The 18,085-nt window shown below is 50.6% G+C and overlaps 2 protein-coding genes across 2 annotated transcripts; one reads left to right on the top strand and one right to left on the bottom strand.

The window, feature by feature from the left end:
• Positions 1-23: 23 nt before the first annotated feature.
• On the top strand, positions 24-3,155 carry ccr6a (chemokine (C-C motif) receptor 6a). The gene is made up of 2 exons (XM_079754141.1): positions 24-51; positions 1,954-3,155. Exon 2 carries the CDS (start codon positions 1,968-1,970, stop codon positions 3,123-3,125), a length of 1,158 nt encoding a protein of 385 aa, XP_079610267.1. The 5' UTR covers positions 24-51; positions 1,954-1,967; the 3' UTR covers positions 3,126-3,155.
• Positions 3,156-5,126: 1,971 nt separating this feature from the next.
• Positions 5,127-8,068, bottom strand: LOC307087666 (kelch repeat and BTB domain-containing protein 11-like). The gene has a single exon (XM_079753293.1). It carries the CDS (start codon positions 7,941-7,943, stop codon positions 6,708-6,710), a length of 1,236 nt encoding a protein of 411 aa, XP_079609419.1. The 5' UTR covers positions 7,944-8,068; the 3' UTR covers positions 5,127-6,707.
• Positions 8,069-18,085: the final 10,017 nt, after the last annotated feature.

Raw genomic sequence — 18,085 nt, 5'->3', positions numbered from 1 at the left:
GCTTAATCCACCGATTGGATGCAGAAAGATATGATGTCCTGAAATCATCCGGTGAGTTCATAACTATTGTTATATATTAATAAGTGTTATAGATAGATAGCTATATTAACTACTGATGTATATAAATGACCTGTATGTGTGTGTATCTATATATATATACATATATATCTCAACTAACTTATATAATTAACTTCTAGATATTATCAAGTAAGTGTTACATATAAATGACTTATAGATAGATAACGATTTTCTTTATTAAACCTTTATTAACAAGGTTAAAGTCTCATTGAGATTTAAAAACTTATTTTCCAAGAGAAGTGGCCAAGAGATCAGCATACAGATACATGAAGATTTTGTACAAACAAGAGAGTTCACATAATAAAAGACAGTTTGGGGATTTCATATTTAAGGAATTGGACACGGGGACAATTACCAAATACTTCCAAATTCTAATTCCTTTAGTAATGAGCCAAAGGCATCCAATTAAATAAATTCTCACTTTTTTTAAGTTATATAAGTTAGAATCAACTACTTTTATACATACATATATATATATATATATATATATATATATATTTATAACAGTTATAGATATTATCAAATGACTGATATATTATTCAAAGTTATAGATCTACGTAAAAAAATAAATATCTTAGATATCGATCAACTAACTTGCATATAAATAACTTTTATAGATATTATCAACTAACTGCTTTATATATATATATCGATATCTCAAGTACTGATATATATAAATAACTGTTAGTTGATGATATAGTAGATACAATTCTTAATCTCGTATATTTTGATCTTATCAATGTCCTCTGTGTGTCGTTATGGGACCAGGGATCTTTGAAGAAGTGTTCAGTCAGTGATGGATGGAGATATTATTGGTCCGGGCGGAGAGAAACACCTGAGAGAAAGAACACAATGTTGTTGGTTGAATCATTAAATAATGAATCATAGATTCTCTGACTTGGTAGAAGCTGATCTTCTACCACATTTGCATTATGCAACATCAAAATGTTCTCCGTCGCCCAGCCTTGATAAAGTAGGTGGTGGTAGAGGTGTGGTAACCTGCAACCTGGTTCTGGTTTCTCTCATTGTCAATGAAATGGGGTTAGTGTGACACAGCCTCGCCCCTCCCCAAAGCCAGGAGAAGTGACTGAAACGTGCTAACGCTCAGCGCTTCATCGTGGTAATTACTCGTACCTCTTCCACTAACGAGAAGTACGGTGTAACAAAATGAGTGGTCAAAGGTCACGGTGGTTCCTCTTGACTGAAGAAGGAGAAATTGAACATAGAAGTACGGGACTGTAAACAGGGTTCAAAAGAGAAGCACTAGTGTGTGTATACTGCATATATATATATTTTGTAAATAGGAGTAGGAGATGGAAATCAACGTTGGGATGGTGTCTGTGATGAATAACTTAACTTTGTCTTCAGTTACCAAACCAAGTTGTATCCCTGATGGTAGCTCAGTAAATACTAGAATCATTAGTTGATCTTCGATATTTGCCGATACCATTATTTCCTTCACGATACCGATTCCTGAACCTGAGTATTGTCCGATAAAGAGTATATTCCGATACAGCATCTAGGATTGTTACCACTCACAGCACTTGTTCTTATTGAAGGGTTCTCATATGATGACAACAATATCAATTCGGTTCAAACGCACGTAGGTTGGAGATGTCGCGTTTCCCATTACGACTTTCCACCTCTGACCCTAGCATAACAGCGTCGTGTTTGTGATGTTCTCTGTGTAGTGAAGTGATGTGATGGTACCGGATCGGCGCATAGACTTGCGTACTCGCCGATGCCCGATGCTGTATTTTAGGCAGCATCGGAGGGATTTCCTATACTGGTATCGATACCGGAACGATTATATACTAGGTAACACTAGCATGGTATCTAATAAACCTTTAACCAGTGTGGCGTGTCTCCGTAAAGGAGGAGCCAGCACGATGAACAACAGCGCGCTCCACGGGCCGGAGCTCAACGGCACCGACCCGTACGAATACAACTACGACACCAAAGAGCTCAACGACACCGACTCCGTCTACGACCTCATAGCGCTGTGTCCCAACAACAGCAGGGTGGAGTCGGTCGTGCGGCCGTACCTCCACCCCCTCATCTGCGTGCTGGGGCTGGCGGGGAACGGCCTGGTCCTCCTCACCTACGCCTTCTCCCGCCGGCCGCGCTCCCCGACCGATGTGTACCTGCTCAACGTGGCGGTGTCCGACCTGCTCTTCGTGGCGGCGCTGCCCCTCATCACCTACAACGAGCACTGGGCGTGGCCCATGGGCACGGCGGCCTGCAAGCTGCTGCGGGGCGCGTACAGCGTCAACCTGTACAGCTGCATGCTGCTGCTGGCCTGCGTGGCTGCCGACCGCTACCTCGCCATCGTCCACGCCCCGCGCCGCCTCCGCCTGCGCTCGCTGCTGTACAGCCGGGCCGTCTGCGGCGCCGTCTGGGTCCTGGCCCTCGCCTGCTCCCTCCCCACCCTCCTCTACCACCAGGCCTACCAGCCCTCCCACATGACGTTGGTGAAGGGGGAGGATGAGGACGGCGGCCCCGAGGGCGGCGGCGGCGGCGACCCGGTCTGCTCCCTGCTGTTCTCGGACGCCCGGACGGCCCGGCTCATGAGGGTCCTGGTGCCCAGCGCCCAGATGGCCGTGGGCTTCCTCCTGCCGCTGGCGGTGATGGTGTTCTGCTACACCAAGGTGGTGGTCCGGCTGCTGCGTGCCCACATCTTCCAGCGGCACCGCGCGGTGCGGGTGGTGATGGCGGTGGTGGCGGTGTTCCTGGCGTGCCACCTGCCCTACAACGCGGCATTGCTGTGCCAGACGCTGGGCCTGTTCCGGGAGCAGAGCTGCCGGGAGGCGAAGGTGGAGCAGGTGGTGCTGACGGTGACGGAGACCCTAGCCTTCCTCCACTGCTGCATCAACCCGCTGCTCTACGCCTTCCTGGGGGTCAAGTTCAGGAGCAACCTGAAGAGGCTGGGGGCGCGGCTCTGGGGTCTGAGCAACAGGGGGCCCCGATGCAGCCGCTCCTCCAGGGCCACCTCCGACTCCTGCGCCTCCTCCCGCCGCTCCGTCACCAGCACCTCCTTCGACATCTGAGGAGGAGCAAGGTCCGGCTGAACCGACCCAAGGCGCCTCAGGATGGCTGAACCAGCTGGCTCAGAAGGACTCTGAGGTCCCTGTACCCCAGCCCAACCAGTCTGAGACCCCAGCCCAACCAGTCTGAGACCCCAGCCCAACCAGTCTGAGACCCCAGCCCAACCAGTCTGAGACCCAGCCCAACCAGTCTGAGACCCCAGTCCAACCAGTCTGAGACCCAGCCCAACCAGTCTGAGACCCCAGTCCAACCAGTCTGAGACCCAGCCCAACCAGTCTGAGACCCAGCCCAACCAGTCTGAGACCCAGTCCAACCAGTCTGAGACCCAGCCCAACCAGTCTGAGACCCAGTCCAACCAGTCTGAGAACCAGCCCAACCAGTCTGAGACCCAGCCCAACCAGTCTGAGACCCCAGTCAAACCACTCTGAGACCCAGCCCAACCAGTCTGAGACCCCAGTCCAACCAGTCTGAGACCCCAGTCCAACCGGTCTGAGACCCAGCCCAACCAGTCTGAGACCCCAGTCCAACCAGTCTGAGACCCCAGTCCAACCAGTCTGAGACCCCAGTCCAACCAGTCTGAGACCCCAGTGCAACCAGTCTGAGACCCCAGTCCAACCACTCTGAGACCCCAGTCCAACCAGTCTGAGACCCAGCCCAACCAGTCTGAGACCCCAGTCCAACCAGTCTGAGACCCCAGTCCAACCAGTCTGAGACCCAGCCCAACCAGTCTGAGACCCCAGTGCAACCAGTCTGAGACCCCAGTCCAACCACTCTGAGACCCAGCCCAACCAGTCTGAGACCCCAGTCCAACCAGTCTGAGACCCCAGTCCAACCACTCTGAGACCCAGCCCAACCAGTCTGAGACCCCAGTCCAACCAGTCTGAGACCCCAGTCCAACCAGTCTGAGACCCCAGTCCAACCAGTCTGAGACCCCAGTCCAACCAGTCTGAGAACCAACCCAACCAGTCTGAGACCCAACCCAACCAGCCTGAGACCCCAGTCCAACCAGTCTGAGACCCCAGTCCAACCAGTCTGAGACCCCAAAGCTTCTCCCTGTGGCTGTGTGTTTATAACCCACCATCGGTACATTACTCAGTCCAGCCCTTGTAATCATTATTATAATGTTATATTATTACTACATAACGTTGAATGAGACTCAAACTCTTGTATGTTTAAGAAAGATTCATTAGTATGTCGTGTGTTGATATGGCCTACGTTCAAACGTTGACATTCAACGCATTATTGGCTAAATGTGCTTGGCTAAGTGGCCTCTAGGTGGCGAGTCCTCCGTTGGCGATGGTGACAGGTTCACTGTATCCATGGCAACGGCAAAACCAATCCGCTCCCAGAAGACACGCCCCTGCCCTTAAGAGTAGCCAATGGTGTCATTTCCCAGCTAATTAGAAGCTTTGCTTGTGATTTAATGTAGACCTAGCCTTCCATTTATCAACGGGGGATGAAATCAAAATATGTAAATCATTTGATATGATATTCAGATGTAACAACTTCGTAATTAATCCAAATATTAAAAAAACTAAATACAAAAAAATTAAAAAAACAAGCACTAAAAACTGTCTTCTTCTGATGATTATTCTTCTAGTTTTGTGCACTTTCTGAGGGTTGTTGGAATTCTTTAAAGGCGCAGTATGCAGTCTCCTTATCGGCCGCAGATGCGTCCCATGGAGACACAGCCTCCTGACCTCCCAACCAGCTGGTCGTGTCAGAGAACAACGGACCTTAATATCTCAGAACAGAATTGTAGAAGCCCTTTCTCTGGCTCTAGGACGGCGGTGAGGCTGTGGTTTGACCGGATCGGAGGGTTTTCAGAGTTCAGCCGGTTTCTGCAGACAAGGACGTTACACATATAAACAGACATGCTGGGTCCTGCTGCATCTCCATGGAAATAAACCCCGGGAGGTCCGTCTCCATGGAAACGTAGCCTACCGCCTGGGGTTCAAACAAAACACGAAAGTAGTAAACACAGCGGATGTTTCCAGTAAAGTGTTTTTTTTATTTCCAGGCTACATTGGCGAACGCTAAACGACATTCCCTCACTCAAAGGCCTCGCTGAAGAAGAGTAGAAGAGTTGGCACGTTAATCGTAGAAAGATAAGAAGTTTAGACATTCAAACAAACAGGAACGCTATTGGTCATAATCGACCAATAGGGAACCTCGGAAGAGAGAGAGGGTGGAGCTGCGTTAGAACCCGCCCCTTTTCGTGTTCGGCCACATTAACAGGAGGAAGGACTTTTCTGGTGCGTATTTCCCAGGATGCACTAGAGAAGGTGATCAGGACATGCTGATCCGAACCAAAGGAACCAAACCGTTACCACTTCTAAGAAATGTTAGCTAGCAAGCACAGGCTAGGCTCGTGGTTAGCGTGTAGCATCCTGCCAAAAACCCCGAAGCCGACAACACGACAACATGGCCGCTGGGGTTTGTGTTACGTATGATGGGGGTTAGTGATATTGTGGTTAGGGATAGGGGGGTTTAAGGGTAATTCCGGTGTAAAATGGATTTGGGATATGTTTTGTATGATAACGAGTTGAAACGTTCGTTTTGGAGCACAAAAACCGCATATAGACGCTTGGCTTTTTTTGGCCAATTCTATCAAAACGCTATAAACTTGGAACGATGGGGGTACTGGTTATGGTAAAAACTAAATCGCTATTTTAAACCACTTAAAAGGCTAAAAGTAGCCTGGCACTTGACACGTCGACAGCATTTTATTTTTAAGACTCGATAAGTAGATTGACGAACACAGAGATTGCGTGTTGCTGACGGATGTCACAATCTCTGTGTTCGTCAATCTACCTAACGAGTCTTAAAAACAAAATGGCGTAGACGGGTGATCTACTGATGGTATTGTGTGTATAAAATGCCATTTTTAATAAACAATCTGTACACTTACAAAGTTCTCAATGCCTCGTTTTATATGTTAAGACCCTTATTATACTACCACAGAAGTGTCGGGCTACGTTTAGCCTTTTAAGTGGTTTAAAATAGCGATTTAGTTTTTACCATAACCAGTGCCCCCATCGTTCCAAGTTTATAGCGTTTGATAGAATCGGCTAAAAACAGCCAACTGAAGAAAGCGTCTATATGCGGTTTTTGTGCTCCAAAACGAACGTTTCAACTCATTATCATACAAAACATATCCCAAATCCATTTTACACCGGAATTACCCTTTAAGGGTAGGGGGGGTTAGTGATGGGGAGGTTAAGGGTAGGGGGGTGAGTGATAGGGGGGTAACTGATATGGGGGTTAGGGGTAGGGGGTGAGTGATAGGGGGAAGTAGTGTTACAGGGACTGCACCAGAGAAGTCCAACTCCAGAGAACACGAAGCAGCAGAAACATTCATAAAGTCAAACAGTCTAGACGTCATGAAGGGTCAAAGTGCAGCAGTGCCTTGCTACACGGCACTGAGGAAGATTCCCTTCGCCCATTGACTGAGCATGCGCACTCAAGTCAAGGAACAGTTATAAAGTTCCCTATTAAGCATTGAGACCTAAAGGCCACTGAATCAGTCCCACCGGACCGAGTTCGGTGTTTTATAGTTGGTTCTATCGGTGCTGCGTGGCGGTTCAGTCTGATTGGCCGAGAGAGAGGACGAAGGGGACCAGCGCCCCGCGGGCTCCGGCCGGGGTCTCGAGGACCTCCGGGAGGAAGCGCTCCCGGCCCCCGCCCACCTCGAACTGCAGCACGTGGGACCTGTTGACGCAGAAGATGCGGTCCCCCAGCACAGCGCAGCGGAATGGCTGCGCGGCTTCGAGCGCATGGGACGCGCCGTCGTGCCACGCCCTCACCACCGTGTTGTACTTGCAAACGTTCACGCTGCCGTGCGCGCGGTTTACGTCGAAGCGGTAGATGGAGCTCCCGTGCGCCACCATGTCCGTTGACTTCTTCCGGCTGTCGTTGAAGGCGCACTCCTCCCACTCGCCGCGCCGCGCGTCGAGGCGCAGCAGGCGGTAGAAGAGCGAGCCGCCGGACACGAACAGGTCCCCGCCGCACGCCGTCGCCTCGTGCGCCACCGCGAACGCGCCTCTTGGCAGCGCCGCCACGGGCGTCCAGCGGTCCACGCGCGGATCGTAGCGCTCCACCGTGAACAGGCACTCCCCGCCCACCGCGAACAGGTGGTCGTCCACGGCCACGAGCTTAAGCTGAGAGCGCGCCTGCGTAAGGGGGCGAGCCTCGCTCCAGGCGTCTGTCAGCGGGTTGTAGCAGAAGACACGGTCCGACGCCCTGCTGCCGCCGCCCCCCCTGACCAGCCCCCCCGCAACGAACAGGTAGTTATAGAGCGTGCATATGCCCGCGCCGCGCGTGCTAACCTTCTCCGGCAGCGCGCTCAGCGCGCGCCACTCCTTTGTCTGCTCCTCGTAGCAGAAAATGTGACGTCGGTGCTGCGGCGGGTCCTCCGGGGACGGGCTCGACCCCGGGGGGCTCTGGGGGTCCAGGGGGCTCTGGGGTCGGCTGCTGTCCCGGCTTGGGGGCCTGCTGCCGCCCCCCAGCACCCGGTCTTGCGCCTCGTCGACCTCCGCCACCGCCAGGAGCCTCTTGCCGCCCAGGCGCCGCGCCAGAACGCGCTCCCGCTCCCCCGCCGTGAGGCGCCCGTACACCGCGGGGGTCCGCAGCACCGCCAGGAAGTGGTCGCTCATGAAGGCGTAGCAGCGCTCCTTCAGGTCCGCCAGGCCCTGCCTCTTGGCCAGAGCCAGCCGCTCGTAGCAGTTCTCCGCCGTGAGGGGCGACAGCGCGTCCAGTTCTGCGGGGCTCTGCGGGGCGGGGAGAGTCCCCCCCTGGAGCCGGTCGCTGCTCACCTCCATGCGTGCTTCAGGGAGCAGAACGAGCCCAGAGTGTGACCGATACGCCCCGGTCCTCCCTCCCTTCCGCGCCTCACGCTCCCCGCCGGACTCTGCTCGCTCTGACGCGGTCCACGCGCGGTCCCATCTCCCGCTACACACGCAGACTCTCCCGGGTCGGTCTGGGTTCACCCCGCCCCCCTGGCTCCTCCTGCTCCTCCTGCCCGCTGCACTGCTGTGTCAACAGCCTTGGAGGAGAACAGTCCCTCCTCCTGCTGCTCCTCCTCTTACTCCCCCCCCCCCCCTCTCTCTCTCTCTATCTCCTCCTGCTCCTTCTCCTCCTCTCTCTCTTCCTTTTCCTCCTCTCTCTCCTCCACCTCCTCGTGCTCGGTCAGCCATGGCCGTGGGAACGGCGGGAGAAGCCGTTACGTGTCGTCACCGTGCGACACGCAGAGACCTGCAGGTGTCTTCACGTGCCCGAAGCCAATCAGCTCGCAGCGTGTTACTACAGCAGGGTGACAACTGGAGGACACGTGATCAACCAGATCAAAGCAGGCCTGAATAGACAAGAGTTTATAATACAATAGAGTTGACTAGAACTTAGCATAATAGAGTATATGTAATAGAGTTGAGTACCGCACAATATAATGGCGCAGAAAGAAATAGAATAGAATTTATAGAATATATAACAGAATAGATCATAATCGTATATAATACAGTACAATGTTAATGAGCAGAGTAGACTAGAATATATCATAATACAATAAAGGAGAGTATAATGTAATGCAATATAATACAATGTAAATGAAAACAAGAGACTAGAAAATAATGATCATCATAGAGAAGAGTCTAATAATGACAACATCAAACCCAATCTGGTATTCTCTCTCTGTCTCTCTGTCTCTCTGTCTCTCTCTCTCTCTCTCTCTCTCTCTCTCTCTCTCTCTCTCTCTCTCTCTCTCTCTCTCTCTCTCTCTCTCTCTCTTTCTCTCTCGCTCTCTCTCTTCCGCTCTCTCTCTATTCAGGACCACGGACAGCGTCCAGGTGTCTGCGAGCCCCATCCTCTCACTTCCGGCTGCATCTTGTCTTGCGCACCTCGATCACAACCAAATGATAAATGACTCTTGATATTTTACGTAGGTCGAATGTATTGAATTATTCAATTAATTACAATAAATCAAATAAATCATAAGGTAAAAAAAACAGATTAATTATTCATTATTATTTATTGGTAATAACGGCCTAAAAGCCGCCGTCCACCTCTAATGACGTCATGAGGAGCCGACCGCAGGTGAGGAGGTCGCAGGTCGGTTTAATTTCTTCTTTTGACCGGATATTATGTTTATTTGTAAATTGGATTGTCTCAAGTCTAGATTTTTCTTCATTTATTATTCATGATTGCGATTGACTTGAATATCGAGGCCTATTTAATCACATTTCATGTTGTTGTGTGAGCAACACGTTTCAAACGTCCGCGTCGTAGTAAAGTCTGCTGTAGTGACGCAGTGCGACCGCTAGATGGCGGCAGTCTACTATTATTTATTACTATAAACTGTATTATTATATTGTATTATTATATATTTGTATTTATACTGTATTATTATTTATTACTATATTGGCCTACTGTATTATTGTTGTATAATTATAACACTTTTCATCCGACAAGTAGCGTAGAACTACTGATACTGATTCTTATCCTAGTTATCTTTGTTGTATTCGGGGAATGGGTTAATCTAGTGATTGTTCGGGCTTTGCACTTGGTTCCATGGCCATCCTTACTGTACCGAACGCTTTGTATAAAAGCGTCTGCTAAATGCCCTCAAAGTAAATGTAACTGTTCTGATAATGCGAGCATCCTACCTAGACTATACCACTGTTATATCTCCGTCTGGTTCAATACAGGTTTATCTTAAACATCCTTTCCATTATTAATGTTACTGTCCTACCATACTAGTGTTACTTGTTTTACTGCCCGGTAATACAACTAAGTTGACCAAACTCTTTTTAAAATACTTTATTTACATGATGTTGGAGCAGCTGAGGTGTCAGTAATATGCCCGCTGCAATACCGCAGTGTGGCCCCTGGATGGCGCCAGTGCCCATACCTTCTTCTTACTTTCTTAATTATTCGATTATATTTTAAATCATCTGGGCGCATCATGCGTATTATGAATGTGTGTGTGTGTGTGTGTGTGTGTGTGTGTGTGTGTCCAAATACATCACTAATCAAATGGTGATAGATCGATACACATCCCAATAACGTCCATAACTATCGGGGATATTTATGTATCGATAATCTAAATATCCAGATGGATCTTGTAGTCCCTGTGAGCTTCAAGCTTGAGTCAAGAGTTCATCTCTCTGATTAACCAATCAGATCCGGCTCCTACCCTACCAGCCCGCCTCTCTCCTTAGGACCAATCAGAGTCCAGTTCTCTGTCCATCAGCGCTGGTGAAATGCCTCGCAGCTCGAGGGGAGCGGGTTTCGTGAACGCCCCTCCTCGGATCGTTAGCCACTGATCACCGATGCTAATGACCGGGCTAATGGTTTTGTTTTAGCGTCGGCTGAGCAGGACCGCTACAGTTAATCAATCACCCATCAGTTAATCAATCACCCATCAGTTAATCAATCACCCATCAGTTAATCAATCCCTAATCTGATCAACCGGTCGTCAGCCTGGAGAGACGCTGCCGAACAAAAAAACCCCGGCCAGGAAGCCCCGAGGCATGATGGGAAGTGGCGTGTGCTGACTTCCTGTCAGGATGGAGCGCGGCCGCGTCTCCGGGCCAGCTAATTGGCTCCTTGAGGTCCAGGAGGAGTCAGAATGCATCATGGGTAACGGCGCTTGACGAGCTCTCTCGTTACGTAACCGGACCCTCGTTAGGGCTCAGCTCCTTCTCCTCCTCCTCCTCCTCTCCTCCTCCTGGTCTCCTCCTGGTCTCCTCCTGGTCTCCTCCTCCTGGTCTCCTCCTCCTCCTCCTCTCCTCCTCCTGGTCTCCTCCTGGTCTCCTCCTCCTCCTCTCTTCCTCCTGTTCTCCTCCTCCTGGTCTCCTCCTCCTCCTCTCCTCCTCCTGGTCTCCTCCTGGTCTCCTCCCCCTGGCCTCCTCCTGGTCTCCTCCTGGTCTCCTCCCCCTGGTCTCCTCCTGGTCTCCTCCTCCTCCTGGTCTCCTCCTCCTGGTCTCCTCCTGGTCTCCTCCTCCTGGTCTTCTCCCTGCTCCTCCTGGTCTCCTCCTGGTCTCCTCCTCCTCCTACAGAGAGGCTGCCAGGAGGAGGTTCCCTGGCTCAGGGCGGTGGATCTCCTCCTCCGGTACGAGGAGCAGTTACTAAACCAGGGTGTTTAAATACCGCTCCTCAGAGAGATGAGGAGGCAGCCGAGCCGGGAGGAGCAGCGATGGCTCCCGGATCAGGACTCATACCCGTGTTCACTGAGAGGAACTGGTTGTTATTTTGCTGATTCCTCCCCCTCCGCCGTGCCCGCCACGGCGACTCCGAGCTGTGATTAGTGAACCAGGGGCGGGTCTGTGATGGGGTCCTTGGGGTCCTTGGGAGGGTGTTTTCTCTTTAATTAAGAGAGGGAGTGTATAAATAGCTGGCGGCCCGTCTGTGATCCTGAGTTGCTGAATACCCATGGAGGTATTCGGGTCTGAGTCTACGCACCAGAGCCCCCACCCCCCTCCTGCCGTCTCCGGGGGGGTGTTGATGTTAATAAACCGGCCGGCCTCCCTGATGAGCCAATCAGAGGGCCCGTCTCCTAACTGATCGTTAGAAGGGGGATTATTCTGGTGTCTCACTACTGGGGTCTGCGGTGTTGGTTTATGGTTCAACAAGAGGGGACTGAATGATGTGGGGGGGGGGGATGGAGGAGAGACTGAATGATGGAGAGATGATAGAGGAGAGACAGAATGTTGGAGGGGTGATGGAGGAGAGACAGAATGATGGAGAGATGATAGAGGAGAGACTGTTCTGTGTTTCAGGCTCTTTTATATTCACAGTTTGCATCATTTGTTTTGTGAGAGTCTGTCTGCGTTCTTTCATGTGTCTGTGTTTCATGTGAATGTTCACACTGGGAGACATCGTTAGGCACACACACACACACACACACACACACACACACACACACACACACACACACACACACACACACACACACACACACTCACACACACACACACACCCACACCCTCTCTCCTAGCGTATTGAACATGAAACACACACGCATGTCGAACATGAATCGCGCGCGTGTCTAAACCACCCAGCGTGACGGACCCGTCCCGTGGCGGGGGGGTCTGTCGCCGCTGGTTACCGTCTGCGTGGAGGTGTGTACCCCTCTCAGGTCTGGACCCCCCCCCATTGCTCATAGGGCTGTACTGCCTGGTTCAGAGTCCTCTCTACGGGGTACTATTGAAGTACTGTGGTAGTACTGGGGTACTGTGGTAGTACTGGGGTACTATGGTAGTATTGTGGTACTGTGGTAGTACTGGGGTACTATGGTATTACTGTGGTACTATGGTAGTACTGTGGTAGTACTGGGGTACTATGGTAGTACTGTGGGACTGTTAGTACTTCTATGTCAGTACTGTAGTACCATGTCTGTACTGTGGTACTAGGTCAGTACTGTAGTACTTTGTAAGTACCACAGTACTACGTCGTCATACTGACAGGATAAAGGTAAACATTGAGACATGCCTCCTGCCCTACATGGCATCCAGCCCTCCACCTCGCGTCTATATTTAAACTCTAGCGTAACCTGTCTCTGAAACGTTGAGTTTACCGGAGAACCGCCTCAGAAGTCTCTTCGCATGAACGATGGGTAGCGTGTCCTCTTCTGGTGTTGCCATGGTGACGACAGCATCTCCTGTGGCCTTGATCAGCCTTGGTTACCTGGGGAACTCAAACGTCTTCGTGTCTCGTCAGACAGGCACAGGCTGGCTGATGAACCTGTCGCACCCTCTCTGATGTGTCTGAGGTGCAGCGGATGCTATAGCTGTCGATGTGCGTGCTGAGAACAGTATGCTAATGTACCTGCTCTGTTGAATGGCTCATGTGTGTATTATTATTATTATTATTATTATTATTGTGTATCATATATTAACAGAACAGTTGAAGCTGTTTGCTCTCACGATGGAGTAAATACATCTTCAGGTGTTCCATGAGAGATGGTGCTTTGATCAGAACAGGAGTCTTAATAAGGTCATCAGTTATTTTATTACCACATATCATCCAGTCCCATCCAACACATATTGTTGACCAGTTATAAAACTGTACAGTAAAAAAACAAATAAAAAAAGTAGAATATATTAAACTTCTTTCATGTCGTTATTTTTGGCAAAACGTCTTATTTCCCCTCTGGGGGTTAAACGCAGAAATCCAAAAAGAAAGAAAAAATATATACTTTAAAAATAATTAAAGTATTATAAAGCAATTATTAATATTAATAACAAAATTAAGATGGTGATAATATCAATCTCCAGAATAAGCGAACCCTCATGCAGTGTCGTAAGATTCAGCTGGGGGGAGACAGACAGGAGGACAGACAGACAGGTAGAAGCACCGAGTGATCCCATTGATTGAATTTAGTCCTTCCGGATGCTAGTCTACAGTACAGCTGAATTAGAATGGTTTGACGTTGCCATGGTGATCAAGCATAACAAACCTGACGCCAGAACCTGATTCTACGCTGCTGTGATGATGGGAAAGCTCAGCCTTCCAGACCACCAGACCACCCATTGGACCGCACCAACGGGCGGTAGGAGCTGTGTGGGGACCCCCCCCCCCCCCCTCACCCCTCACCTCCCCCCCTCACCTCCCCTACCCTCCCTCCCTCCCTTCCTCCCACTTGGTATGAGACAAGGTGGTGGTGATCGGGTTTGAGTTCTCCGTCCCACAGTCGGACATTCAACTAAAAATGGATGAAGATCTGGTGTTGATGTTGGTCAGCTGATGTCTGAAGGTCAGCTGAAGGTCTTGGCTGGGTCAAGGTCAGGAGATATCCTGATTACGCGGGATCTGGAAGCATCAAATCAGAGGCTTGCAGGTGGACTATGGGGGTTCGAACCCACAACCTTTCGTCTGACTTCCTTCCCATAGTCTGGACCGATCGGAATCCCCTGACAGATGTTAGTTTGGTTTAGCATTATGAAGAACAGATATCACAAAATAACTCTAGAATACGAAATAATTATTGCTGTCTTGCTGTATTTTATTTTCCACTATTATCTTGTTGCTTCTAGAAACGTTCATAAATGTTCCTGTTATGTAAAACTAACGGTGGTCTCCAGAGAGTTAGGGACCTCCGAGAGTTCCTCTGTAAAGTAAAAAGGCACGGTCCTAAAGTAAAAGAGGCTGAGGTACCGGAGGGTTCCCCCCTCAGAACCCAGGTTCAGTGATCCTAGGGTCCATGTTGACAGAACCCGGGTTCAGTGATCCTAGGGTCCATGTTGACAGAACCCGGGTTCAGACCCTCTGGTGATCCTAGAGTCCGTGTTGTCGTGGTGATCCTAGAGACCATGTTGTCGTGGTGATCCTAGAGTCCATGTTGTCGTGGTGATCCTAGAGTCCATGTTGTCGTGGTGATCCTAGAGTCCATGATGTCGTGGTGATCCTAGAGTCCATGTTGTCGTGGTGATCCTAGAGTCCATGTTGTCGTGGTGATCCTAGAGTCCATGTTGTCAGAAGTTGCAGCCTGGTCTCTGTGTGTAGCTCTTCCTTTGGTTCAAATAAAGGATGAGGTCAGTCCGTCTCTCAGCCAATCACCACGAGGTGGGGGGGGGGGGGGGGGGGGGGGGGGGGCTTCCATCTCCTGCTGAAGGTTTGTCAGACGTGTTCTGAACTGAAGTCAAAGGACGTTTTGGTAACGAGTGTCTCGTTAACGAGTGTCTCGTTAATATCTGGTTAACGAGTTTCTCGTTAATGTCTGGTTAACGAGTGTCTTGTTAACCAGCTCTTTAACTCCACCCCTCCTGACCGCTTGAGAAGGTTGCCTCTCATCTCTTGTCCTGTCTCCTCCTCGTCCAATCAGAGCCCTCGCCGGGCGGTGCCGCCTCCTGTTGCCCTGGAGACGTCGAAGCAGGTCTCCATCATGAGGCGGGCCTTGCAGACGTTGACCACGTTCTCCAGCTCAGCCGTGGAGCGGAGCAGGACCTCCAGGTACTCCTGGGACTCCTGGTCCAGGTGCTGCTCCGCCTCGTCTGCACACACACACACACACACACACACACACACACACACACACACACACACACACACACACACACACACACACACACACACACGCCTCGTTAGGGATCGACCAATCACATCTCAGTAGGGATCGACCAATCAATCAATCACCAAGTCAAATAGATCTCCTTAAGGTGGTCTTATCACATCTTCTTTAACGGGTTGGTCATCATCTCATGTCGTCTCGTTTGATTGGTCAAGTTCGACCAATCACTGCTTCTCCCTTTACAGCTACTGGTTCACCTGCTACTGGTCCAGTGAAGCCTCCCCTCTGTGGGTTGGAGCGGGTTGCTATACTGGTCTGTTAGGAAGCTCTGACACTAGATTGTGATTGATGGGAGAATCACCATCCCATATCCCCCCCTCCAGGGAGGAGGCTGGTGATTAATGTCTCTGGGATACTGAGGGCAGTAATGCCTTATTGATCTGAGGCCAGCCGTGTTTAGATGATCACCAGGGAGCCACCACTCTCTACATCTGTAAAAGACTTCAAGTGTTGGTCCACTGAGAGCCATGTGACCCCTGACCCCAGTGTTGGTTTCAGAGAGCTGGTGGAGCTCAGGCCTCCACCCAGGCCTAACGAGCCCTCTAGAGCAGGGAGGTGGAGCTGAGGACCCCTCCCAGACCTAACGAGGCCTCCACCCCTCTGCTCTGAGTGTCTGCGGGCAGCACAAGCTAAGGCCTGCCAGAGAGCATCATGGGAGCTGTGTATGTAGGTCAGCTCAGTGGGGCGGTGGCAGCGGGCCTGTACTGCCCAGTGACTCAGCAGAGAGCCGGACGTCTCGCGGTCTGTGGAGCCTGAAACACAAACATCTAGGAAGGAGGGTTCAAGGGCTGTTCCTCCACCAGGTGTGACGGTGTTCAGACACGGCCAGCCGTTCAAACACCTCCCCTCCAGTGACATCACAAGTGGGACTGTACACCCAGATGCATGATGGGTAGATCGGCCCTCCAGTCGGCTCAGTGGACTGCACCAACCGGTATGATGGATAGATCGGCCCACCAGCTGATTGGACTATACCAACTGGTATGATGGATAGATCGGCCCACCAGCCGATTGGACTATACCAACTGGTATGACTAACTGGTATGTGATGGCTGTGATGGTTCATCCCATCGCAGCCGGTGGTCTCTAAAAGACGAGCGCTTTAAGGCCTTGAGGTTGAAGGAAGTACAATTCAGAGCGGATATTGGTTTCCTCGTTGGTATAATCCGTGTCCCCGGACCGGTGAGAACCTGATACCAGGAACAGAGAACACCAGGAGGCTGAAGAGGAAACATAGTTCACACCCGGTGTCTCAGTTCTGATTGGTTCTTACAGCCGGTGTCTCTGTTCTGATTGGTCCTAACACCTGGTGTCTCAGTTCTGATTGATTCTTACAGCCGGTGTCTCTGTTCTGATTGGTTCTACCAGCCTGTATCTCTGTTCTGATTGGTCCTAACAGCCGGTGTCTCCGTTCTGATTGGTTCTACCAGCCTGTGTCTCTCATTTGATTGGTCCTAACAGACTGTGTCTCTGTTCTGATTGGTTCTTACAGCCTGTGTCTCTCATTTGATTGGTCCTAACAGAATGGGTCTCTGTTGTGATTGGTCCTACAGTTTGTTTCTCTGTTCTGATTGGTCCTACAACTCGCGTCTCAGTTGTGATCGGTCCTACAGCCCGGGTCTCTGTTCTGATTGGTCCTCAAGCCCATGTCCCTGCTGTGATTGGTCTACTCACAGTCGGGGCTCCGCCTCCCGGGGGCCACCATCAGCAGGCCCTTGGCCTCCGTCAGCTCCGCCCTGAGCCGCTCCCTCTGGGACCGCAGCGCCGCGATCTGCTGCTGCCGCCGCTCGGCCACACGCAGCCGCGCGTTGAAGTACTGCAGGCCCTGGGGAACGCAGAACGTAAGACACAGAACCCTGGGGAACACAGAACGCATGGTACTGCAGGCCCTGGGGAACACAGAACACATGGTAGAGAACCATGGAGAACCCCGGGGACACAGAACGTAAGACAGAGAACCCTAACCTGGAGGGCACAGAGCACATGGTACTGCAGGCCCTTGGGACACTGAGGGTAAGACACAGAACCCTGGAGAGCACAGAACATATGGTATAGAACCCTGGAGAACAAACAGAACACATGGTACAGAACCATGGAGAACACACAGAACACATGACAAAACCCTGGGGAACACAGAACGTATGGAACAGAACCCTGGAGAACACAGAACACATCGTACAGAACCCAGAACATGTAACAGAACCCAACAGTGCGGTGCCACTTCTACATCATGCTTCTCCACCAGTGCTAAAGTTCTGTAAACCTGTACAGGGCACATGCTACGTCTCTACCGTGGGCTACACACAATCTAACACACACTGAGACACCTGCTGCTGTCATTACACCAAACATCACGCCTCAAACATACTTCAGCTGAAAGTTAACCTACCTTCTCCACATCCTGGAACGTTTGCTGCAGAAACACAGGAAATGAGCAGTTCAACACACTGTGAAACATCTGATGCTCTGATTGGTCCTACAGACTGCGTCTCTCGTGTGATTGGTCCAAGCAGACTGTGTCTCGTGTGATTGGTCCTAACATAATGTGTCTCTCGTGTGATTGGTCCAAACAGACTGTGTCTCGTGTGATTGGTCCTAACATAATGTGTCTCTCGTGTGATTGGTCCAGGCAGACTGTGTGTCTCGTGTGATTGGTCCTAACATAATGTGTCTCTCGTGTGATTGGTCCAAACAGACTGTGTCTTGTGTGATTGGTCCTTACAGACTGTGTCTTGTGTGATTGGTCCTAACATAATGTGTGTCTCGTGTGATTGGTCCTTACAGACTGTGTCTCGTGTGATCGGTCCTAACATAATGTGTGTCTCGTGTGATTGATCCTAACATAATGTGTCTCTCGTGTGATTGGTCCAAACAGACGGTGTCTTGTGTGATTGGTCCTAA

The sequence above is a fragment of the Pollachius pollachius genome, assembly GCF_949987615.1.
Source record: "Pollachius pollachius genome assembly, chromosome: 16".
NCBI classification, from domain to species: Eukaryota; Metazoa; Chordata; class Actinopteri; order Gadiformes; family Gadidae; genus Pollachius; species Pollachius pollachius.
This window is presented reverse-complemented; position numbering and strand designations above follow the sequence as displayed.

What these genes read in the sequence shown, in the direction of transcription:
- LOC307087666 (XM_079753293.1), bottom strand. Translation starts at nt 7,943, where the DNA reads ATGGAGGTGAGCAGCGACCGGCTCCAGGGGGGGACTCTCCCCGCCCCG.
- ccr6a (XM_079754141.1), top strand. Translation starts at nt 1,968, where the DNA reads ATGAACAACAGCGCGCTCCACGGGCCGGAGCTCAACGGCACCGACCCG.